At 36.8% G+C, this 25,892-nt stretch overlaps 1 protein-coding gene across 11 annotated transcripts in view; it reads left to right on the forward strand.

Moving 5' to 3' along the window:
• Positions 1-25,892, forward strand: part of LOC113053374 (LIM domain only protein 7-like) — a 39,962-nt gene that overhangs the window by 8,372 nt on the left and 5,698 nt on the right. For 6 of the 11 annotated variants that reach the window (XM_026218324.1, XM_026218325.1, XM_026218322.1 and 3 more), the window contains 22 exons: positions 6,326-6,356; positions 6,802-6,911; positions 8,129-8,323; positions 9,292-9,532; positions 10,016-10,306; positions 10,549-10,830; positions 11,713-11,868; positions 12,614-13,345; positions 15,162-15,191; positions 15,792-15,909; positions 16,334-16,470; positions 16,819-17,428; positions 18,613-18,831; positions 19,148-19,262; positions 19,569-19,730; positions 21,474-21,649; positions 21,766-21,829; positions 22,210-22,266; positions 23,782-23,807; positions 24,060-24,167; positions 25,047-25,139; positions 25,495-25,868. In XM_026218324.1, the coding sequence (XP_026074109.1) occupies positions 9,330-9,532; positions 10,016-10,306; positions 10,549-10,830; positions 11,713-11,868; positions 12,614-13,345; positions 15,162-15,191; positions 15,792-15,909; positions 16,334-16,470; positions 16,819-17,428; positions 18,613-18,831; positions 19,148-19,262; positions 19,569-19,730; positions 21,474-21,649; positions 21,766-21,829; positions 22,210-22,266; positions 23,782-23,807; positions 24,060-24,167; positions 25,047-25,139; positions 25,495-25,868 (3,953 nt within the window). In that variant the 5' untranslated portion in view covers positions 6,326-6,356; positions 6,802-6,911; positions 8,129-8,323; positions 9,292-9,329. The remainder of the gene's footprint in view (positions 1-6,325; positions 6,357-6,801; positions 6,912-8,128; positions 8,324-9,291; positions 9,533-10,015; positions 10,307-10,548; positions 10,831-11,712; positions 11,869-12,613; positions 13,346-15,161; positions 15,192-15,791; positions 15,910-16,333; positions 16,471-16,818; positions 17,429-18,612; positions 18,832-19,147; positions 19,263-19,568; positions 19,731-21,473; positions 21,650-21,765; positions 21,830-22,209; positions 22,267-23,781; positions 23,808-24,059; positions 24,168-25,046; positions 25,140-25,494; positions 25,869-25,892) is intronic. The other 5 variants (XM_026218328.1, XM_026218327.1, XM_026218329.1 and 2 more) reach the window with 5 other exon arrangements.

Genomic DNA, 25,892 nt, shown 5'->3' on the forward strand with positions numbered 1-25,892 from the left:
GTTTGTGGGTATGTGTGAGCATGAAGTGAAGGTTTATCTGTGTCCACTGAAAGGCTTTTGTCGGAAGTGTTCCAGAAGGTTCTAATTTTAGAATTGAAAGGTCACTTTTTAACACTAGATCAAGTTCAGCAGTGCTATGACTCCTGACTGTTACTTTTTATAGTTTGTTTTCACCTTCGTTCTCTTGGTGTAACTTTACATTCTTCAGGGAACATGTTTGTGTGTTCAGTATGTGGCTTGTATTCTCTGTTGCGGGTTTGTGTAGGTCGTGCAGTTTGCATATACTAACTGTAAGCCGGTCAGACATTAGACTAGACCTGCTGAGCACTGTCCAGCAGTGATATTTGGTAAAACACTTGGTCAAATATTATGCAATGCATTGTTTAGTTTTTTTTTTTTTGTGTGTTCTGGAGCGATACATTGTTCGTGCAGCTTTCCTGCTTCAGTTCTCTCTTACCAACTGCTAATACTGATGGCAGTAAACTATCTGCAATGTGAGGGCATGGCTTCTATGCAACATTCAAATTGTAAGATCTCTCACACTGATGTGAGGTTTATAACCCTTGTGGAGTTTGGCGCAGAACGTTCGTAGTCACACAGAAGGCATCCTGAGGAGATACTGCAGCCTGTTGCTATAGGCTTGAGATAAGCAGGGCCTGCATTCATTGTTACTCATCAGTGCATGAAAAGCAAGTGTCTCAGAGAGGGAAACGACTCCAGGTCATCTGTCCCTTGGGCAGCCTCTTCCAGCATGACAGCTGCTCAATTTGTGGCCCGTTCATTTCTGCTAATAAACATGGGCAACTAATACTACTTATTTACTTGTATATCTATATATATATATATATATATATATATATATATATAGATATATATAGATATATATATATATATATATATATATATATATATATATATATATAGATATAGATATAGATATAGATATAGATATATATATATATATATATATATATATATATATATATATAGAACATAAAATAATAAATACAATATTTATTTTATTGTATTTTTAAATGCTGTGGTAATGTGAACAAAGATTTCGTTATTCATTTGTATATTCAAAATTATTTAAATGAATTATGCAAATTACACCAGTCACCTGTTTGTTTGTTTTATAATTTTATAATTTGCTTTTTTAAAAACATGCCAGCATCCCCTTGTTTAGTACCAATGTGATTTGAATTGGTTTTTATACACAATTTCTGTTTTTCAATTTTGTAAGTCCAACATAAGTGTTATTTTCATGACTGCTGTTGTCCAGATACTGGTGGCAGATTTGTTTTTTTATAAGTTCTGTGTAAATGTAGAATGTATTGAAAATACTTCTTTGTAAATATTCTCATTAAATGCAGGATTGAAAATTTGTCATGGAATGGGTAACACATTTGATGGTAGATGGCAGCTAGTACTAGTGGGGTTCAGAAGATTTCATTACTTGTCACTGTAGTTGTGTGAACTTTGTCTCTGTGTTTTGTTATTGTCTCATTCAATGAATGTATTGCCATGTTACTAGCGATTACATAAAGCTAATGATAAAGAATCTCTTCCTGCATTCCAGAAGTTTATGGAGTGATTTAGAGTGTTGATAAAACCTCACTTTTTTATTTGAAAACAGTGTTAATAATTATGGACAATCATCAGTTATTGATTTCAAGAGGAGTCATACAAAGCTCCAAATCATAAAAGAAATGCAATCACAAATGCTCTTGCTTCATGTCATTCTGTATCTGTTTCAGAGGTTTTACAGCAGTTATACAGTGTGACATTAAAAATATTGTTTATCTCATGCTCCAGCGCAGAACTGATTCCCAGATAAACCACTTCTCTTCTCTTAGTTCATGCAGATGCTTTCAGCATTGATAATAATAAATTAGATTGATTTCTAAAGGATCGCGTGACACTGAAAGCTGAAGTAATGGCTGCTGAAAAATTGACAGGAATAAATTCGATTTTAAAATATATGGAAATAGTTATTTTAAATTATAATAACATTTCACAGTATTATAGCATTTTCTCTCAAATAAATGCCGCCTTTGTGAGCATAGAAGACTTCTTTAAAAAACATTCTAAATAAAATCGTATTCCCAAAGAGTTACATGGTATTATAAGTCCATTAAACCAGTAAAGAAGCACTTTTGGTGGACTGTTGCATGCTGAAAGTGTAAAAGATTCACTTTGCATTCACAGTGTTGTGCACTGTAATATAAGATTTTATATGTAATTATAAGAGTTTGTGGGAGAATGATTGTTATTTTCTCAATGGCGTGTGGCACTGGATGGCATCAGTGGTGTCCATGACAGGGACACTGGTACATTGTGAATTGCTTAATTGTCCACACGGACAAACAAGAGCTGTGTTTGCTCAACACGATCATCAGGCTAGTGAAAATTATATCTTTACAGTGTTTACTTGTGGATTATAGCTAGTGATTCGGAGAATGTATCAAGTCTTAAATCAATCTCAGCTGATGCCTCCATTTAAATGTTGCATCATAGGGCTTTGAGTGAAGTCTTCATAAAAATGTAAAGACGCAAAGAATGATTGATGTATTCTGACATAACTCATTATTAGCATTTGTTCATAAATCCAAAAACATTCTTTACCCACTGAATGTTACTGAACTGGGCTGTGAGGTCTTAATATGCCAGCTATGCACACACACCCATTAGTAATAAAGCTTTTTAAATAATGGGTGTTGATGTGTCATGAACCTGTCCGACCATTGTCGCGGTGTCATTTTATTGCATTGCCCAAAAAGGACTGGCAGGTCTTTACCAGACTTTTATGGACATGAATCATTTCAGATTCAAGACGGATGTACGCCTTAAAAAATTCCAGAAATATGCCTTGGATTTTGTGTAACTGAGGGCTGACTTTTTCCATATGTAAATATTTTAGATTATGTCTAGGCAATATTCTATCGCTATTATAGACCATTCTGCTTTTTTCCCACATAACATCTGTATGGGCCTCTGTGGTTTGGGCAATGTTTAGAGTCAAATAGCATAGTACCATTTAGAAACGTTCATTGTGTTCTACAGTACTTTGAAGTGACACAATAATCACACATACAGAAATGGTTTGGTTTTTGGAGCGTGACACAAGTGACTTTCCCACGGACTAGTACAGCATTTGTTATGATTTTTTTGGGAATGTATCTTAGATTCTAAGTTCATTACACACAAATATTACAGAATGCATCGGGTTGATGTTGTCATTTGTGAGAATGTAACCATGCAAACATTATATCCTTACAAACGGTCATTAGAGCAAAGAACCTTTCTTTCTTTTTTTTTCTTTCTTTTTTTGGGCTTGGGAACATACGGGTGATTATAAGGAATTTTATGGTGTGTTTGCATTGCAGGGACTTTAATGTTTGAAAAGTTCAGTCATTGTAATTGCAAGGACAATATTTTCCAAAGATCTTTTTGCATTCATCAGAATACAGAAAGTCATATGTTTTCATGACACCATGAGAGCGAATATGATGACAGAATTTTCATTTTTGTTTTTCTTTCTCTATAATCAGATTGGATCAGAAATGCTGATTTTGCTGATTTAACTTTTTCTTTCAAGATCAGTGCCTTCACAATAGGATTTTGTCCTTTGATATTTGTTTTCTCACAAAGGATTTGCTGATAAATAAATGCCTAATAGTTGATAAATCTCGCATAATGGTTGATCACATGAAAACAAAATACACCCTTGAGGTTCCCAAAATAATATCTCTCACCCCCACCCCAACAAAGGATTATTTGACTTTTTCGGGCTCATAAATTATCATTAGGTAACCAGCTTTTAAGGCAGAATGATCTTGACATTTTTTCCAGCAGCTGTGTAAATTTGGACTTTGTTCCAATGTGAGACACATACATTTGTCCCCCTCTTACGACTTTTATTGGAGCAATAATTTGTTGTTATCGGGAGCAGTGAACGCCTTCATTCAGCGAGTTGAACATGTCATACAGGTTCATCAGCATGAAGATCACACAGGTCGCTGACTAGCATAATCGCTCTGCAACCTCTCAGCTGTTGAACTCTGTAGCTTGTGTCATATATCTTGGATCATGGCTGTCACAGCTAAAAATGTATTGTATTCATTTTGAAAGTGTATTGTGTATAGTACTGTAAGAATGTCCTCTATAGATATAATGTCATTACAGATTGTTGTATGGTGTTCCTACAGGGCAGGTACTCCCAGTGTCATTCTGGGCACTCTAATAACTAAACTGCACTGTCCAGACATGTGCTTCTGTACTATTGTATTACCTGTATCTCTACGGACATGGATGTTATTTTATGTTTAGTTAAGGCATAAAAGCTGCAGGGAAAAATGTAAATGTAGCCTATAGTCTTCCATCGGCCCATACAAATGGCCTGTGTGTGGCCCATTTAAATCAAACATTCTAATTATTTTACATTTACATTTACATTGTCATTCAGCAGTCACTTTTATCCAAAGCGACTTACAAATGAGGACAATGGAAGGAATCAAAATCAACAACAGAGCAATGATATACAAGTGCTATAACAAGTCTCAGTTAGCTTACACATAGCGAGGTTTTTTTTAAATAATATAATAAATAAAAAGAAAACCGATAGAACAGAAAAAGAATGGATCAAGCTAGTGTTAGAGGTCTTTTTGCTTTTGTTAATTGTATAATAAATGGGGAAGTCGTGGCCTAATGGTTAGAGGGTTGGACTCTCAACCGAAGGGTTGTGGGTTCTAGTCTCGGACTGGACGGAATTGTGGGTGGGGGGAGTGCATGAACTGCTCTCTCTCCACCTTCAATACCACGACTTAGGTGCCCTTGAGCAAGGCATCGAACCCCCAACTGCTCCCCAGGCGCCGCAGCATAAATGGCTGCCCACTGCTCTGGGTGTGTGCTCACTGCTCTGTGAGTGTGCATTTTGGATGGGTTAAATGCAGAGCACAAATTCACAATTTTTTATTTATTTTTTGTTAAGAAAACAAGCAGCAAATGAATAGAGTGCAAGTCTAAAAGTGACTTTTAAAAGAATATAATTAGAATAGTGAGTGCTAAAGTTAGAGGGTCAAATAAAGATGGAAGAGATGGTTTTTAAGCCGATTCTTGAAGATGGCTAAGGACTCAGCTGCTTGGATTGAGTTGGGCATCATTCCACCAGGAGGGAACATTTAATTTAAAAGTCTGTAACGGTGACTTTGTGCTTTTTTGGGATGGCACAATCAAGCGACGTTCACTTGCAGAACGCAAACTTCTAGAGAGCACATAAGTCTGAAGTCATGAATTCATGTAAAGGAGTGCAGAGCCAGTGGTGGTTTTGAATTTAGAATTTTATGCAAGCAGCTATTGGTAGCCAGTGCAAATTGATAAACAGAGGTGTGACGTGCATTCTTTTTGGCTCATTAAAAATTTAAATTTAATCATGCTGACGCATTCTGGTTTAAATGAAAGGTTTGATAGAACTGGCTGGAAGACCTGCCAAAAGAACATTGCATTAGTTCAGCCTGGACAGAACAAGAGCTTGAACAAGGAGTTGTGCAGCATGTTCCAAAAGAAAGGGCTTGAACTTCTTGATGTTGAATAAAGACCGTTTTAGCAATGTGGTCTGAAAAAGTCAGCTGATCATCAATCATAACTCCAAGGTTTTTGGCTATGTTTGAAGGAGTTATGGTTAATGTGCCTAACTGGATGGTGAAATTGTGATGAGTGGCGTTTCTTCTCTGTCTTGACAATTTTGAGATGAAGGTGATGGTCCTTCAGTAAGAAATGTCTGTTAGACAAGCTGAGATGAGAGCATACATTTGTGTCAAATTACAATGTAAAGAAGTATGCCAGTCATTCATTAATGATAATGATATAAGAATTTCAATTAAAAACAAAAACAAACACATGACATTTTTATTTCTGTTTTGTGTTATAGGTTTAGGTTAGTAAGAGAGGTGTTAAAAAATGCTCTGTACATAATGAGCTGGTGGGTTTTTGTGGATCAGTTGTAGTGGGCTGCTCTGTGCCCCTGTACACCGTACATGTACTGTGTCTTATCATTGTTTTATTGTTTATGTTGCTTGTTGAATTTCTGACAAAACATGTACTGTCGATTTAGAGTGGAGGTAGTGTTGGTAGAGCTGCTTGGCTGTTGATCATCAGGTTGTTTTCATATGTTTTCAGTGCATATCCTTAATAGAGCTGCCGGGAGCCGGCCTGATGGGATTGTGCTTTCACCTTGGCACACAGCGACCCAAAACATGCCTACTGTTTTTTTTTGTCTTTTTCCCAGGCTGTGAGTGATTAACCAAACATCTCTTGTTCTCTGCAGGCCCCAGGAGAGCAGCCGGAGGCTAGAAAATGTAAGTGCTAAATTATTTGTGTTGATGTGAAATCATATTTATCTCCTAATTTGCTCATCTGATATATGCTTTGAGCTTTGGGAGTCTGGTTTCATTCCCGCAGTGCCAAATAAAATGCTCCCATTGTGGTTTGTGGTTGTCTGTTTATCTCTTAAAGTAGCTGGGTAGCAGTACATCATAGTGACATTTCAAGAGGCTTTATCTAAAACTCAAAAAGACATCCCTCACCTCTCTAGAGAACATCTTTAGCATCTTTTAAGCAAAAAGTGTAAAAAAGTATACCAATATTTTGGGTGGGCCAAAGTATATAATGGCTTAAAATCTTGCAATGTGATTTAACTAGTTTCAGTTGATATCTCTGGGATGGAGTGTCCTTTTATTTTATCACGGAAATGAATCTTTGTTGCAATATGTTCCAATACATTTGTGTTGATTTGTGTCCTAGATTCTGATCACCATATACTGGCTGGGCAGAAAGGCACATGCTGATCCTTTTTACAATGGACCCTAAAACTCAAGCTTTTCGAGGAATTATTTGGCACAGCACTTTATAAGGTAAAATATGTATTGCCATTATGCAGGATTTGACTGTAGTATTTAAATGATCAGTTATTGAATACTGCAGATTCTTCTAGACTAGCTGACAATGTAAATCACATTTTTTATCCATTCTGGTATTTAAAATATCTTTCTAAGAATGTAGCATACTGGTCTCATGGTTAAATTAAATATTAAAGGGGTCATAAACTCAGAAATCAAATTTCCCCTGATCTTTTGACATACTCTAATAGGTCATTATACTATAAAAACATCCTACAAGTTTCTCGGAAATTAAAACGTTCTCTTCAGTCGCTTTATGACGTAATAGTTTGGTTAAACCTGCCTCCACAGAGGAAGATCAATGCCTGCTTCTAAACCACTGTCGGTTTAGTCCCGCCCACTGATTCGTGCATATAGTGTAAATAACATATTAAGGCAAACACAGGTCTACACAGATTTCTACGCAGTTCACTTCATTTTACCACGGACTCATTTACAAGCAAGGCACAATTTGAAAGGACTTTCAGAAGGATTGAAACTAAATGACGAAAGTGTGCCGACTGTATTAGATCTGACAGTAATGTCGCACCTAATTCTAGGATGTAGGATGTAGGCTATCAAAATGTTACACAACTGTTTGCCAGTCATAGCAGTGGGCGTTTACTTCCGAGTCGACAATCTGCCACGCCTATTAAAGCAGAGCGTTCAGATGAGAAAATAGCCTATCACTTCTGAATTATGATGTTTTTTTTTTATTTTTTTTTTATAAAGGTAACATTATAAGTGGACCTCAGAGTACAGTACAAAATAATAAAAATGGAAAGTTCATGACCCATTTAAAGAACACAGTCAGCCAATAGCAATTAATTGCACTGATACTGACTTTTACGTATGGATGAAACATATTTATTTGAATTTAAATGAAATATTACAATGCTTATTGTATAGAAGTGGCATCAAAATAATTGTCATTAAACCTGCCATTTAAATTTAAGACAGTATACTTTTTAGTTCTTGTGGTCAGAATCAGCCGTGCATATCTTCATACACACCCATAACAAAACATGAGTTCTGTGTGCTTAATCGACTTCAGTGGCATGACTTACAATGGAAGAGACAGGAGATTCTCCCGAGCAAGACTGATGGAGGCTGTATGTTGTGTTCGGTGTTTGTGTTTTTCCCTTCTGCATGTGTATGTTGGTCGCTCACACTCACATCATTGTGCTTGACAGGCACTAGAGGATTTTACAACACAACGGGCAGTGTGCGATACAGCTATTGTAGAGATAGCTGGTACTCAGAGAAATAAAAGCTCTTCCCACTACGGGCCGGACACAGGAGAGAAGACTCTCTAGACATCCTCGACTCTCTGGGCTCCAGACCTTACAGCACATCCTCAGACGTCACACTCAAAGGCAGCAGTGAGGGTAAGACTTTTCAATCTCTTAAGTCTCTCTTTTGCGTTCAGAGCAAGAAAAATAAGCTGTGAAGCTTAAAGACTTGGTCACAGAAAATAAAAACTTTGGGTCTTGCTTATCAAAACTAAGGTGACCGTGATTTCACCAAGTACATGTTTCTGGATCAGCATCCTTGTTGATCCGGGAACAACATTCCAGTAAACCAGTAAATCATAATTGAGATATAACTTTTGAGGAAATATCTGTTTTAGGCTTACAGTCAGAGTTAGGTGCTATTTCTCCCTTGTTAATCAGCTATCATTTCCTACTGATTTTAGGAATAATTTATGGGTAAGGTTAGGGATAGGGATTGGGTTAAGTCTGTATTTTTGGACAATAATGTTGATCCAGGAACATGTCTTACTTGCCAAAATCACGGCGACCCATAACAAATGCCTGGTGCCCTCTAGTGGTGTGTGAATGATACCGTTTTAAAGCTTTTGTCATAAGTTATATTTTGCTGTTGGTGACAGTCAGCAGATTCTGCATTGATGGAAAGTGCAAACTCCAATCCACTCATACTCTTCAACATGGTTGTGTTTCTGTGACATTAGCATCTTTCTACTCTGTCATGGTCTCAGGGGCTCAATTGCAGTATGAGAAAGGTGCTGATATAATTAGTAGCTGATATAATTAGAGTTCTACACATTCACTGGAATTAGACTTTTTTTCTGTTTTTCCCCACTGACCTGCCAGTGAGTAAGTTGCTTTCCACTGCCATGTTTACCACAAATATGTATGTGTATGTGTGCACTGCAACAAAAACAAAAATCACAAAAGGTCAGGTTTGGAGTTATGGGTTAGAAAACATCATTAGCTCAGTATAAAAACAATAAAAGTAATGGAAGGTCTCCATCAGGATAAAAAAAACAAAAAAAACAATCACGAGTGCATGTGTGTGTTAATATGCTCACACTCCTGGCTCTCTGTTTGTCCAGGTTGTGGCAGTGACCCTGAGGCAGATCTGAGCTTCAAGATGTCAGAATATAAAGAATACCGCCGTTCACTGGTCATAGCACCTAAAACCACCGCTCAGTACAATCAGTTCCTGCCATCAAAGGAAAAGCAGACAGGATATGTTCCAGCACCATTACGCAAGAAACGTGCAGATCGAAATGACGACGACAGAAGAAGCTGGGCTAGCCCTATGTACACAGAAGATGACGGCTCTTTTACAAGGTAATGCAAGTCTGTACTTCAGAGATCATAGGGGGTTTTCAATAGACGGCATTAATCCACTCAGTCTGGTGAAAGGTGGTCAATGAATTATGATGTTGTCCAGACCATGCTTGCAGAAAAATGTTTTCTGTAGGTTTGTTGCTTCTCAAAAAATGTCTTTAGTCTCCAGCTTCTCTTTATTTCTCCTTACGAAAAGAAGAAAAGAAAAAAATAGTAATTTTAAATCCATCTTCTCTTGTGTTTTAAGAGACCTTAACTATGTCTCACACTGTCCTCTGATATCTGAAATCAAAAGATCTGAATATGAACTCCTGGTCATTCACTTTTTCTATATTTGTTTGGAGGAATATATATATATATATATATATATATATATATATATATGTATGTATGTATGTTCTCAGTGTTTGAATGCTGGTGCTTATTTTTCCCACTATTTCTTGGCATTATGCTTTTATGACCATCATTGGTGGTCTGTCCCAGTCATGAGAGGGCAGGTTCAGACCCTTCGTCTATCCCCGGGTTGAAATCCCAGACTGCTGTTCACCCGTCTTTGGCCTGTGAGTATGAGAGCAGTGATTCAGATGCAGACCAACCAGATCCCAACATGGTTTTAGATGACCTCGCTAGCCGTAGATTTCACAGCCCCTCTTCTGTCCCTCCAACCAACTTTGCCATTCCCATGAGCCAACTGGAGGCAGCTGCTATCACTTTTACTACCAAGTCACAGGTGGCTGTCAGTAAAATGTCCCAGCAGACACTGACCAATCTCAGGTCAGAACTGGCATCATTGACACGCAACTGTTTGCTATTTTATCAGTGCTAACTTTGGGTTTTTATGTTGCTGTGATGTCATTATTTTGCTTGACATTCAACCTATAGCGTGGACTTTTTGAAACAACATTGTCTTATTATTGTTTGCTCTTTTTATTTGGTTTGCTGTGCTTATTAATCATGGATGGTTTGATGTGCATTCATCATTGGCAATTTAACAACAATGGCTGTCTTTTGAGCAGCAGTCAATCACAGCCTCTAGAGAGGAATTACAGAAGGCCTGTTTCCACTGGTGTCTGCATTTATGATGACTCTGAAGAAGAGGATGACGAGTTTGGCTATGCTGATCCTGTTCAAGATGATCTTTATGCCCGTAAACTAGGTCTGAGACCTCAAACGTCTGTAACAGTGCCTTCTGATAAATTTATGCCCAAGTTCTGGACACCTGAGGGGGATGCACACGTGAAGAAGATCAAACTGGGCTCCCAGCACCGGGCTTGGTACAGGAAGATCCAAGGGTTCAGGTCTGTCCAGTACTGAGGCAAATTTAGAAAAACAAACATACTGTAAATAACTAAAATAAATAAAAATGTGAAAACAAAATTAGATGAGCAGAAGGGGATGTAATCATAAAGGACATTAATGATTCTGGTTCTTTCCAGAGATTCAGATTCTCTGGTTCGTAATAATTCTGTTGACAGTATTTCATAATCTTGAGGAAGAAAGAATGGAAAATATTGGACCGTGACAATTCTGACTGCATTCGCTCCAATGAGAAGCAGTTGTCAACTTATAAGAGTTTTAGATTTCAACAGAACAATGAAATCAAAATAAATCACATTTTCATATTTATTAGAATTGGAAACTGTTCGTGAAAATCTTTTGGATGCAGTATTATTTTAATGAAATCTAAATAAGAACCTGTTCTTAATTCCCAGCCCTCACGATCAGTCCATTAGGTTTTTTGAGATATTAATTTCTAATGCACTGTAAAGACATGTCTAGCAAAACACTGACTCTGAAAAAGTACAGTATTTGGCCACTTAGGTCACACTTTAATTTGTAGATTGCATAGATAAAAACATTACAAAATGATGTGGCATCTGAAACAAATGGTGCTAGACCTGTTATATGGACATGTTCCACAGAATCATCCGACCATTAAGTATCTATATTTTGTTTAGTTTTTGTCTTGATTTAAAGAAGTACATCAGTTTTGTTCATACTTTCATATATTTTCATGTGTGGCTTAAATGTCCAAATACTTCTGGTGCACTGTAAACCCTGAGGATTCTTTGTGTCTTATCACTAAGTCTTCTCTGTTACATCTCTGTCTTCTTTGTGGTTATGGTTGCTAACCTTTCACCCCTGTCTTTCTCTGTGCTCTTTTACCTCACATTTTCCAGCCACAAGAAGTCAGGTTTGAATTCTGAAGAATCAGACGGTGATGTCAACCCCTGGCTCTCTGTACCTACTTTCTCTCGCACTCAGTCTGAACCCCCTTCCTCTCATTCCCTTGCACCTGAAGGCCTCGCTCAGTCCAACCTCACTTCCCCGCTCAGGTTCTTATCACAGCCCCATATGCATTAGGACTGGACATCTACTCACTTCCCCAATCAGCTTCTCCTCATGTTCTAATAAATGTATGGAATGGTGCTTACTAACATGTAGTGTTTTTATTCAAAGTCATCAGCATGAATGTTAATGGTCTCCCCAAGCAATTGCATTTGTACCCACATGGAAATGGTGAGAAGGATAATTTTGTCAGCATAATATTAATATTCAATTCAGCGATTTCGTCTGCCGCTTTAAATACTCAGACACTTTATTTGTATTTTTATTTACATTTTTTTTTTTTTTTGTCATTCATCAGTTGAAAAAAAAAATAGTTCTGAGTGTGATCTCAATAATATTGTTCCTCTGTGTCGTTATCATCATAGTTGTGGTGTGGACTTTTCTATTCCATGAAATTAGAACAATTATTAAAACTTTATAGTTACCATGCCTTGTGTGAACCAGCCTTAATGATGTTCACTATTAACTGTTGTATGGCCTGCCTCATGATCCTTAAAAATACTTACTGTTTTTGTATTTAACTTTTAATAAATATATTTTTTGTAGTAACCTTTAGTATTTTGTGGCAGAGCAAACTGAGTCCACAAAATGCTGCTGTTACCTGTTAGCTGCATCCCTCTGCATGCACTAATCTGTTAACTTGCTTCGTGATTTTTACACTTCCATTTTCCTACTGTCCTCTTGCATGTTCTGAATCTTTTCTTTACTCTTTTCTCTTTTCATTCACCACAGTTCTCAAACACAACCCCTCACGGTTGCTCAGCAGAGTGCAGGGCGGCATAAGTTAGAACCCCCTGATTTTTGGCCCAGAATGGATCCCGCCTCTGGCCCCCGACTCATAAAATGTGAAAAGTATTCCCTTCTAGGGCGTGAACACCCTAATGACCCATACAACGTTTCTGCCGACATCCTACCTGATTTGGAAAATGATGATATGTTTACACGTCGTACAAAAACCTTCCACTCAAGTGATGACCTGGCCAAGTTGAAGTATGGTAACTTCCTGTTGCCTCGCCGCAGATCGGAGGCCGATGTCATGGTGGTAATTCAGCCCCGTCGTGAGGGGGAACTCGTTTATCCTGACATTGAAAAAGATGATGTGGTTTTTCGAAGGGCTCAACAGCAAATCAACAATTGCCCTCTGTCTGGGGCCCCTGATAACTACCACCCTGTTCCTATTCCAGAGGCATGGGCTTTGCCACCAAAACTTCAGGCCAAGCTGATATGTGAACCAGTTGAACCCAGACAGCACAAACCCAAGCCAGAGATTAAACATGGAGCAGAACAGCACCTGAAAGCAGATGATATGCTACTTAGAAATCTAAGGGCTTTAAATACCCAAGGAAAGAAGGAAAGGGGAGCTCCCAGCATTTCTTTCTCTTGCAGTGATGAAGATGTGCAGAGATGGCAAGCTATCAGAGAGGCCAGCCGTGTGCGATACTGGAAGAGGCTGATGGTGGAGAGGTTAGGTTTCTGAGCCTGCACAAATGCCTGTGTGCGCTTGTCATCATGATCATCCATTAACTCTAATCTTACTCTGGCAATGGTAGTTGTGTGAGTTTGATATGGGTGTGACTTTGATTGCATGAGACCTCCCACTTGATGAATGATTGTAACAGGTAGATATTGGGTTTTTCTCTTGATTTATGTTGGACTGGACTGTTACAAAAAAGGTTGGTTTGATGAAGTCCTGATGTCAAATGGTTCTGAGCTTTGAAATTTGATTCATGATGTGTTTTATCCACCTTATTTTTAACATAAAAGCGGGGCACAGCCATTTTTAATTTGAGTGTGCAAGGCTTTCAGTTTTAGCCTCTTCCAGTAAAATAACTGTGCAAAAACAGTACATTATATTGCAAACTGGTATTTGTTATTTGTTTTATTACATTATATTTTTATGCGTTATGTACTTCACTATACTTCTAGTTATTAACCTACACTTAAAAAAAAAAATGTCACTGGGGCGATACCCAAAAGGCACACCTTTGTACCTAATCAGTCCATATTGGTAGCTTAAAGGTACATATTAGTACCTAAAGTGCTAAATTACTGCCCCAGTGACCACTTTTGTATCTTTTTTTCTGAGAGTGTATAGTGGCTAATCAATCAGAAGTTTATCACTTTAATGGGAAATAGCTTATTTTCATGATGAAAATAAGTTGGATAAATGTTTTTTGTATTATTGGTCATTGATACATATTTCAGATAACATTATTGAAGTTTACTTTATCTAATAATATAAAAATAAAAGCATTTTCATTTATTTTAATTATTATTTAACTATTAACATAATTGAGTCAAGATTCATAAGCCTTGATTTGTACAGGAACACCACAGAATGTGACATTTGCCATTCTTTTTTTCTTTTTGGAGAGACTGACCTATTTTCTGTGAACTGCATTTTGCTTGTGTTCAATTAAATAAATAAATAAAAACTGATAGTTTTGGTGATTAAATGAATCCAAGGAACCAATGCATCATGTACAGACTCCGCTGCTTAGACTTTCTTTTAAGTAAAGTTTCCTAACAGGCTTTATATGGTGTGAGTGTATCCAGAAAACCTGAGCAATGTCTATAAATAATCCAGTCAGACATTCTCTCTTTACGAGGTCAATTACAATGCACTTTAGCTCCAAATTCCCCACATCCTTGTGATCCTGTGAAAGCTGGAACTTGAATCCCAAGTACAACATTTAATTTGATTAGAGTTCATGTAATGTCGGAGCATTAAAAAGAGCAACCGCACTGTGATTGGTGGGGAATTCGAAGTTTCCAGTGATGTCATTCCACACTTACTGTCGCACATTTTAAATGTTAGACAGTCAGGTCTGTAATCTAAGAATGAACTGAATGTTGAAGCATGACGTGTATTGTAAAATAACTATTATGCACTTGATCATAGCTGGAGCAGTGTGACTAAAACTCTTGACATAAACACCAACATTTAAAAGTTTGGGATGCTTTTTTTTAAATAAATTAATACTTTTATTTAGCAAGGTTGCATTACATTGATCAAAAGTGACATTTAAAATGTTAAAATTAAAAACTCTACTTTGTCATCACAAGACTAAATTACATTTTAAAATATATAAACATAGAATACGGTTATATAAAATTGTATTACATTTTACACTTTTGCTGTTTCTTATTGTATTTTGATCAAATAAATGCAGACTTGTTGAGCATACAACACTTTATTAGTCTTTATAGGTCAGTCAATAAAAACTGTCAATCATCAGACCAATATATGACTGTGTTGTGGTTCTCTTTGGTTCCATAGACTGCTCCAGAAAAGCTCTGGTAGTGAAGGGTGAGTTGTGTCCTTGCAGGAATGGCACGTTTGTATTTGTGTGTGTGGTCACGGATGCTGCGTAGGCTTTCGTTTCCTCTGCTCTCCTCTACGTTAAGCACTGACACTCACTATGTACTCACAATGCTTTGATCTCCTGGGGCTGCTGCCCAAAGATTTTCACTCCAAAAGCAGTGAAGACTACAGATACACTCACTGCTGGCTAATTTAATCCAAATCTGTGTTCAGTCGTGTCATTCTGGAAAAATCCAGAACATGAAAAGCACAGGTATTTCTGTAATGCAGAAGTATTGTACTCTCACTGGTCACAAGTGATTGAATAGGTCACTCGTGGAATATTAACCCACTGAGTTGCCAAATAACATTTGTGACAACGCTATTAAAACAGCTAATTGTGGCTTGAAGAATATTTGGAACACTCCTGCTATTTTACTAACCCATCAATATTTTGACTTGTAAATTTCTGTTATGTATGATTGCTTGATGAGAGCTGTAACACTTTAACTCATACCAAAAAGTTTTTCCATCCTAATGCATGTTTTGTTTTTCCTTAAGGAGTTAATCTGATCTATGAATCTTTTGAAAAACATCTGTTTTCAGGAGCAAATCAGTGAGCGACATCACCGACAGTGAGACGAACTCTACGACGGAGTTGCGCATTGAAGAGCTGCAGAAGATGCGTAGTCTAATTAAGGAAAGTGAGGATAAGTGGCAAGATGTGAGTATCGGTTCGCATGACTTTGTTATCAATCATGTTTGTAGCTGCATCTGTTCAGCGGTGTGGTTAAATGAAAGCTGAGACAAGTAAGATTTCCCCATAAAGACCTTGACTACTTCAAGCCACACAATCACAGCAATAATAAATAGTCTGTAACTGTTCAGTCGTACTTCGTAGTGTGGATGAATGTGCTTCAATACAGCATTCAGGTCATATACGGCCCCTAATTCACTTGGGAAAAGGAGTCGGGTGGAGCCAAACAGGCAAAATAGGACACTGGCAAAATCTAGTCCTCCCTCACTTCTCAATCTGTCCTTGTATCTCTCCACCCTTCCCCTGACTGCCCCTCCCACTGCTTCTGCTTCTGAATAAGCACCTGTGCTCCAGTTATGGAGGCTGAGCGTCATTCTCCTCATCTCTGCAGGATCTCTCAAGGTGGAAGAATAAGCGCAAGAGTGTGAATTCTGACATTGTGAAGAAGAAAGAGGAGAGGGAACAGATCGAGCAGATCACTTCGGGCACCAGGAAATCAAAGACCTTCAAGGAAATGCAGGAAGAGAGGTGAACACAGATTCCTTTAAATCAAATAGCTCTGTGAAGCTTAAACATTTTAAACAGTACAAAACTGTATATTTAATTTGTTCATTTAAATAAATTTAATGTAATTTTACATTTTATATTTAATTCATTTAATACTTTTTTCATCAATTGAATTAAATGTTTAATTATTATTATTTTTTAATTTTTTTTATTGTTATTATTCTATTTTGTGGTTTACTGTAAAATGTTTCTGTTGCTTTTGCGAGAGTGTAGTCTGTTCTACTTTCTCTGATTCGTCGTCTGCTTAGTCTAAGAGTGTAATCTAATCACATTTCTCGTCCTGCCTGTCTCGCTCATGCCCCTTTGCAGAGAGAGCCGAGGGCAAAGCAACCACAGGGAAAGCTTTAACTCCATCACTGATGATGTCTTCGTAGAACCTGTACCCCGACGCAGAACTCTGCCAGTACATAGCAACACCATTGACATCCCTTACGCCCCCATGGACAAACCTTCAGTACCCTCCATACCATCTCTGAGAGAAACGGAACCTGTCACTGCCACAGATGTTCCTACCAAACGTGAACGCTCCAGCCCAGATATGAGTAACAAGATTGTGGGGAGCCAAACAACGACCCAAAGCCTTCTGGATGGACCAGTGCCTTCGTTCTCCAGCAGCAACTCCAGCCTGATTAAGCCCACCAGTGCTATCAAGCCCACCAGCGTCAGTAAACCCAGCAGCATTCTCAACAGCTCAGAGTTAAATAGCAGCACTAAGCCAGTCGAAAACTCCAGTGGTCTCATTAGACCTTTGTATAAACCCAATTCAATGGATACAAAGCAGTCTGGGCTGGATCGAGTTTCTGCCTCCATCCCCAAGAGCTACCAGAGATCAGATAGCGCAAGACTTCCCTCCGTAGTAACGCCCAGGCCATTCGGCACACAGTCCAACCGAATCACATCCCTTCCCAGAGCATTCACGGTGAGTGGGTCTGCTTGGTCTCAAACTTCTTGACCTGTTTAAATAGCATTTTTATTTTTTAGTGAACATCTGTGAGAACATTGTGCTACTCAACATACTGTGTGATCAGTTTACAATGAAACTGATTTAATTACAGCTCATTTGAATTATAAAGCATCTAACTAAGTTACACCCCAGAGTAAAACCGTAAAGTAGAAGTGTTAATTTTTTTTTTATTATTTTATTTTTTTTGTGAGAAAGTTTCTCATTATTGAAGTGCAAAAGTCTGGTTCTGGAAGGGAAAAAAATCATTCATTTTCTTCATAGATTTTTAACTATAACTTCTAAACACACCAACTGTGAATAACAAGATTGTTAATTAACGGTATATGCTGTTGTTGTCATCTAGCATTATTAAGTATTTAAATAACCATGTTCAACAGCAGAATTCCTGGAGACCAACTACATTACCCAAAAATCCATAAATAAATAATTAAATAAACAAATCCACAAAACAGGGAATCAAAACATGCAAATCACTCACCCAGTCCCATAAAGTACAGAGAATGATATAATCGAGTCGATCTATCTACTCGATTATATCATTCGACGCTATCAGACTACTAAAGCAGTTAATTCGCAGTTTTGTTCCTTTTGCATATTCATGTCAATTCAAGTGCTTTTTTTTTGCTTCAAATCAAAGTTTGTAATGTTGTGTTTCACCTCATAGCTGTATGGTTTAGTTTATGGCTTGTAACTCTTTAACAGAGACATTAAAATCCCTATGAGAAAGAAAAAAAAATGAGTGGGGCAAAATTCTTCTGGAATCAATGCCACACAAAAAAGTGGTTGGGCACTGTTGCAATCTCTTCCTCTGTTTGAGCTATTTAGTTTTTGACCCAAACTTATCTCATGGTTGAAATGATCAGTCATTATCTAATTTAATTTAATTTAATTTGTAACTTTCTTAATATAAGAATGGAGTAGGAGTTTCTAAGATTTTTTTTTCTTCATCCTACTCCTGTTCTTCTTGCATGGAATGTATTTTTGTTGTGTTTGTTGGATTGTTGTTGTGGCATTTCGTGTTGCATTACCATGAAAAGAGAATACATAAATAAATGAGAAATCTATTCTGCTTCATTCATCATTAAATAGAGTTTAAATTGGTTGCTAAAATACTTGTATGATATTAAAAAATCTTTTAGATGGATGACTCTCTGAAGCGCACAAATGGAGAGACAGACAGCCTCAAGAAGACAACGGTTTCCAACCGCTATGCTCAATATATGAAAGATGAAGATACTTCCCAGGAAAGTCCTGTGCAAAGCAGTGATGAAGAGTGGAAAGCCCCGTCCCCTGTCCCTCTGGTCAACAGGGTGTCCTCCCTGCCCAAATCTCCTTCCCCACTCATTCCTCCTAATGAGGTACAGTGTGATTCTCCTCAACTCACAAATCTCACCTACAAACTTGCAACTACATTCAGTTTTCTACAGTAAAAGTAAATTCCATACAGTCGCAGATACACAAGCTCATTATATTCATTAAATCTCAGCTTAATCCAGATCATTTAAGTATATTAAAGCTACACTTTGGGGTCTGGGTTGCCTTTTGGACATCTCTTTGGTACTCTCCCAAAAAACATTTTATAGTTTATGGTCATATTAAAGTAAATACATTTAACATGGTAAACCACAAATCACTTTATTTTCTGGGTAGAAGTGACCTGTCTGTGTCTTCCAGGTTGACTTCAGTGAGATGAGGATCAGCCTGAACCAGAAACCCAACGGTGGCAGGGACTTCGGCTTCCAGAGCGACTGGGACTCCACTGGGGTCCGTGTCAAATCTGTAGTTCCAGGTAAAAGAAAAGTACAAAACCCTCAGATGTTTGTCGAACACATATATGTGTTGCTACAGCATAGTGGTCAGATTTTTTTTCAGGTTGATCTAGCTGCCCAACACAGCAATGAAACAAAATCTAGAAAATGTACATGACTCTGCATGTATTGCTTGAGATGCTAAATGTTAAAATGCTAAATCACGTTTAGAGGTCCATTTGGCATCACCGTTATTATTTTGAGTTAAAAAAAAAAAATGTGTTTTGATGACCTTTCGTGATTATCTGTATGGATATGTCTGTATGTTTGATTATGTGTGTGATAAGGCACCCCAGCGGAGCACGGTCAAGTGAAGGTTGGAGATGAGATCCTTACAGTGAACGGCCACAGGGTTGCAGACATGAGCTATACTGAGTGGAAGAACAGTATGGAGGAGGCCTTGCAGAAGGGTAGTCTGCTTATGGACATCTGTAGACATGGCAAGAACAGTAAGTCCACACTCTCACAATCACAATCTCACTGAGTGCTGCATTCTAAGACTTTATCTGAGTAAATTACCTTGGAAAAGCTTCCGAAGTTAAATCAAAAGCAACAGAAATAACATTCCCAGATCCTTTTGCTATGTATATAGCAGACTAAGTTAATCTGTTCTTGCTTGACCCTGTTGTTAAAGTCTGAATATTCAGTAGTAGTAATGTGCACATACTGTACAGTAGTGTATCCGTTTATGTTTGTCAGTTGTATGTTTGGCTTGCTGGTTGCTGGTTTTCTTTTTCACCTTTCAAAGGAACTCACATATTTACTCACATATATTCCTATATGCTGCTTTCTTCTTCTGCCAAACAGTAATAAAATAAATTAATTAAAATAAAAAGGTTAAAAATATTTACACTGCTATAGTTGACTGTCAAACTCCAGAAAGTACTAAAGCAAAATAAAGTACATGAAGAAGTCCATATGACTTCAGATGTTATTTTATTTGTGGAGCACATCTTTTAATTATGTGTTCCACTGAAAGAAATAACACAAATAAAAAGAAACAGTAATCATTTTTGGGTGAGCTATTCCTTTAATGTCTACTTTCCTTGGCCTGGTGTCTACGGTGTATGATGTGGTATGCTTTTATTTCTTCCTAAACAGTGTGCATTATTTCTCATGATCTTAGTTTGTGGTTCTTTATAATGTCTGTGGTTCATATTTTCAGTGTTTACTAGCAGGCTTATGGTTTGTTACTGAAGCCAGATCAGGGGCCTGTTCTTCGTTTGTACATCTCGTAATACATCTTGAGATGATCTGAAAGATGCCGGATCTTCTAATCCTGATAACTGATTTGGTTCTTCAAACAAATTTGTGGATTTTATTAAAATATCTGGATTAAGTTGTCTAAGATTCATATATCATATATCTAAGACATCGTATAATTAAAAAAGACACCTGACAAAAAACTTGACAATTTTTTGGACCTTTATAAGGAAACAGCCCAATGAACAAAACTACATGCAATTTTATTTTTGAAGCAGATTTGTTATTAATTGCATTAATGAAAGTTTCACTCCCATAATAGCTGTAATCACTCAAATTAATGCATGTCTCAGATTAACTGTATTTGTGTAAGACTCTAATACAATTATAAAGTTATTATTTTATCACAATAAATAATTCAGTTATTAAAACTGGCTCTTTCTATAGCACTATAGATTACACAACATTATAATATTATTTTCAAATTAATTTTTAAATAATTATTATTTTAAATTATTGTCCCCAGATTATATTATAATAATGTAGCAGTGGCTGGGACAGATTTTAAATATTAATTATGTTTAAAAAGATGCAATCTAATCCAGTTTACATAAATAAGCCTGCTTCCGAGCAGGTTTAAGATAATGGACCTGTTGCTATGACAGCAACTCAAGGATGAGCGTCGAAGAACCAAATAATCCAAGATCATGCCAAATCGTCAACAATCAAATTCAGCTAACTGAGTTAGCAATGTACGAAGAACAGGCCCAGAGGGCATCTGTAAGCTAGGTGCTAAACCTTTTGTGTGTGGAGCTCATTCTGACTGCATGGCAGGGGAAGGTGGTCTGTCTTTCATTCCCGCTGTTAAGAAGTATTATTCAGACACATTCAGTTTTTCGTATCTGTCTGTAATCGTTCTTTTGATTTCATAGTTTGCTACTAATTCTGTGGTTTTTAAATAAATGGTTTTGTTGACATGCCACAATCAGACTGGGACAGAGACCTACCTTCCCTTCCATTTAAAAGCCATAAGACCATCAATCTGACCAGTCTGGATCCTCTAGGTCCGTCCGAGCCATACCTCAGCACCAGCCTGGATTTCACATCCCAAAAAACCAAGGATACGGTCGTGAAAACTGTGAATGTCAGCTCTCAGCCTGGAAATGTAAGCAGACTATTATTAATCACTTACATATGATATACTTCATTTTAGTTTAAAATTGTATTTGTATGTATTGTAATGGTCCTTTCTGTAGACTAAACAGATGACCTTTTTCACAGAATTATGGTTCGAATGGGATAAATGTTGGTTTCCATGACGATTCAGAGACTGTGAATAATAAAGGTAAATACATTTTTTTTTTTCAGCTTATCGCTTGGAAACATTCTGTAAAAAATGTCTTGTATTATGCTTGTTTTATTAAATGCATGTTGTGCAAAAAATTTGTGAGTAAAAAATGAACCTTGTTCAGAGATTGTTTAATAGCTTGAGAAGAATGCTTGTCTTTGATTAACAGTGTAATAACCAAAAGTAAAGACATCCAAGTATAGATATCCAAGCACTGTGCACATGCTATGTTTATATACAGTTTTTCTCCCTTACATTTCTACAAGAAAGCAGTGTGAATTAAGAATTCATTGTTAAATCTAGTTCCCCCTGGCACCCGGGACTTTTTTCATTTGTACAAATTCAACGTCTTCTAACATTTTTTATCTCCCATGTAGAATCTGAATCCATTACTATGAAAAACTTAAAAAGGAGGTCCGAGTTTTTTGAACAAGGTAACAGAACAGCACCAGTCAAGTGCTGGGGTGTTCAGGCTTTGTGTTTCGGGGGCTGTGGGAAAACCGCCAAGTCTTCATCCTGCCATCCTCCTCCCCTCATAACCTCATAATACAGAGCTCACAGTCAGTCCTCTGGGGTAAAGGGGGGTTGAGTTTACCTTGTCCACTTCCATCTGGAGTGCTGACATGCTGTCTACAAGAGTCTGAGTACTTTAAAAAGTAGAGGAACCTTGATGAGTAAATAGCACAAAGTAGCAAAACAGAATAGTTCACCTCATCTTTTTCCAAAGCCACTATGACAAAGGAAGACCATGTTTCAAGACTATCAAGCTTCAAAAGGGACATAAATATCACCATCAAATTTCATGAAATAATTATCCATACAATGAAATTGCAAGCCTCCTGAAGTTTTGTTTTGTGTGAACAGCAGACCAAAATTTAAGTCAACATTCACAAATAATCTTCCCCTCCTATGGTCTGTTAATAACTTCGGCCAGATCAGAGTAATAAAGTTGAGCTAAAATGACTAAAACTAAAGTAAATTAAAGATACATAGATTATTTTATTTTTTAAAATGGCAATAGCAAAATTACTAAAGCTTAATTTCAAACTAAAAGTTAAAAAATAAAAGCGATATTAAAAATACTTAAAATGGTGCTTTTTGAAATGACATAAGAATGAGTAAATTATTAAATTAATCCATTCAAATAAAAAAAAAATGTGTCACATTGCCAGTGATTGTTGTTGCTTACGTTACCCCAGATCACAAAACCTGATTGAAACATTGATGACTTTTGGTTGCTTTGTCACTGTCAATGCGAACAGACGTTAAAAGTTTTAAAAGTCGTTTAGCTTTTTTTTTCTTTTTCTTATGTATAAAGACCTCTTAAAAAGACAGCATGTCAGGAACCATACCAACATACAAAGCACTCTAAATAAAATAACAATAGGAGACTACAACAGACGGATAGACAGTCCATATCTTTCTGATACCTGCTGCATCAGAGAATTTCCCCATAGGTAAAAGTGAAAGAATTTAGGATGAGACTCAGTCTTGCTGTTTATCCCTGATTATAAGAGCAGCTCAGGGGAAGAAATCAGTAATCAGTGTGGAGTGTGTCAGTATTGTGTTGTGAATGCGAATAATAGTGCATGCTGTGGATGTGGGGTTTAGTTTTACTAATAACCAGAGCTTTTGCATGTGATATTGCATTTGAAGACTGGCCAAAGGTGTTTATGCATTATTCAATTGGTTTTGTTAATTGAAGACTTTGCATGTTTTTGTTCATCATTGTCATTGCATGTGGTTCTAATTTAACATTCATTTTATGGAACTGTTGGGGTTATGGGCTTTTTATTTAAGAAGATTTTATTCTGTGAGATATTTGGGATGGAATGCTGTTCATATGTTCTCTTCACACTGTCAAGGAGGGGTTTATTCAAAATAAAGGCTAAAATGTATATTTTGAAAAGCATCTGATTGTAGCTGTTTTTTTGTTGTTGTTTTTTCAGGTGGATCCGATACAGCAATATCAAATGTAAGTTAAGTTTTCATTATTTTCTTTTAATCAAACCACTGTTGTTCACAGAAATATGATCAGAGTAAGTGCACTATTGTATGTCGTTTAATCCATGATGCTGCTTAGTGTTTTGGGGCTTGGCTACAAAAAGATCTCTTTGGATCTTTGACAAGACAATGTGACACTGCAAGATCTTGGAAAGGACATCTGTGATATTTTACTTGACCAGTGTTTGGCTCCAATAATTATAAGAGTTTTCCACTTCTGTAGCTGCCCATTCCCTCGGTCACTACATCCACTGCACGCCACTCCTGGGACCAAGAAGAAGAGCGCAAACGACATGAGAAGTGGCAGAAAGATCAGGAGCACTTGCTGCAGGTGAACATTAAAGTATTTGTGTTGTTCATGCATTTGGCTTTGTCAAAAAATTAACAACATATTATTATGTAAAAATATATATATATATGCACGATAGATAGATTTGATAGAAAGTTTGAATGTAAACTAGTACATTTAATAATGCACACTGCTTCTTAAATCTATTTTGTATCTTTAAAATAAATTGACAACCACCGTAATAATGCATGTGGTAAAAGAGACTGCAATATGAAGTATCGGTTCATCAAAAGTAACTTTTTTCACAAGGTGCAGAGAGTCATTCACGCAAACACTAAACACCTTCATGGTAACAGACATGACACTTAAATAATGAAATAAACATTCATTAAACAATAGATGAAGGAACATAAACTTCACATGTACATGACTGATAACAAACATGACAAAACTATTAAGAAACATGATTATTTAAACAAAATTCTTTCAAATGTGGAGAATCACGCAGGGAATCCTGGGAATATCAGTTTACAGTTTTTTTTTTTTTTGTTGTTTTTTTTTTCTATAAATTATACGTTGATTTGTTCTTTTTTACTTCTAAAAATTACATGAAATGTCTGGTTTGATCTATAAAGTTTTTACATGTATATAGTACGGGAACTTTTAACCTATTAACTAATTATTATTATAATTTTTTTTATTATTATAATTTTTTTTAATATTGTTTTTACAATATTTTACAGTTCAAATTACCCTCATTTTTTAAAGTGTACTAATGTTTTGTTAATAAATGAAAAAAAAAAGCTGTGTAATTATGCATTTTGTAATTTTGCGGCATTGTTTAATTGTTTAATCAATGGTCTTTTCATTTTGTTTTCATCCTCTCTCCGTCCTGTTTTACTCTTGCTCAACGTGCTGCAGGAGAAGTACAAAAAGGACCAAGAAAAACTGGATGAGGAGTGGAGAAAGGCACAGAAAGACCTTGAGAAGGAGAGCTTCAAGAAACATCAGGAGGTATATGTAATTTTTTATTTATGTATTTATTCATTTAATACCTTGTGTTATGCAGGGAAGTATCTATGGATGCCTAAGCAAAAATTAGATTGTATCCATAATAGAATGTATATTCCAATAAATAAATGAATAAATACATACATATACATACATAAGATAATTCTGGAAAGTAACTGAATTAACACAATTTATTATATTGTATGTAAATGTATGTTATTTCACCTGTAGCTTAACCAGGGAACTTAACTCATTTCTTTTTAAATGGTACACATCTGGCAGATACTAGGGGTATGTAAGCGTATCACACTGTCACTGTCAAACACCAGAAAACAATCTTTTGATTACTGTTGAACAGGAGATGCTGCGTTTAGAGGAAGACAGGAGAAAAAGAGAGGAACAAGAGCGCCTTGAGGAAGAGAAGAAAAAGAGAGAAGAAGAGAAGAAAATAAGAGAAGAGGAGAGACTGCGTTTCGAGGAAGAGAGGAGAAAACGACAGGAACAAGAGCGCTTTCAGGAAGAAAAGAAGAAGAGAGAAGAAGAAATGAAAAAAAGAGAGCAGGAGAGAATGCTTCTAGAGGAAGAGAGGAGGAGAAGGGAGGAACAAGAGCGCCTTGAGGAACAGAGGAGGAAGAAAGAAGAGGAAGAGCGCTTCCTTCAGGAAAGAGAGAGGAATAGAAGAGAAGAGGAGAGGAGGCGACTAGAAGAGCAGAAGAGATTTCAGGAGCAAGAGTGAGTCATTTCAACATCATTACC

This window comes from Carassius auratus, chromosome 34, assembly GCF_003368295.1.
Source record: "Carassius auratus strain Wakin chromosome 34, ASM336829v1, whole genome shotgun sequence".
In the NCBI taxonomy this organism is placed as follows: Eukaryota; Metazoa; Chordata; class Actinopteri; order Cypriniformes; family Cyprinidae; genus Carassius; species Carassius auratus.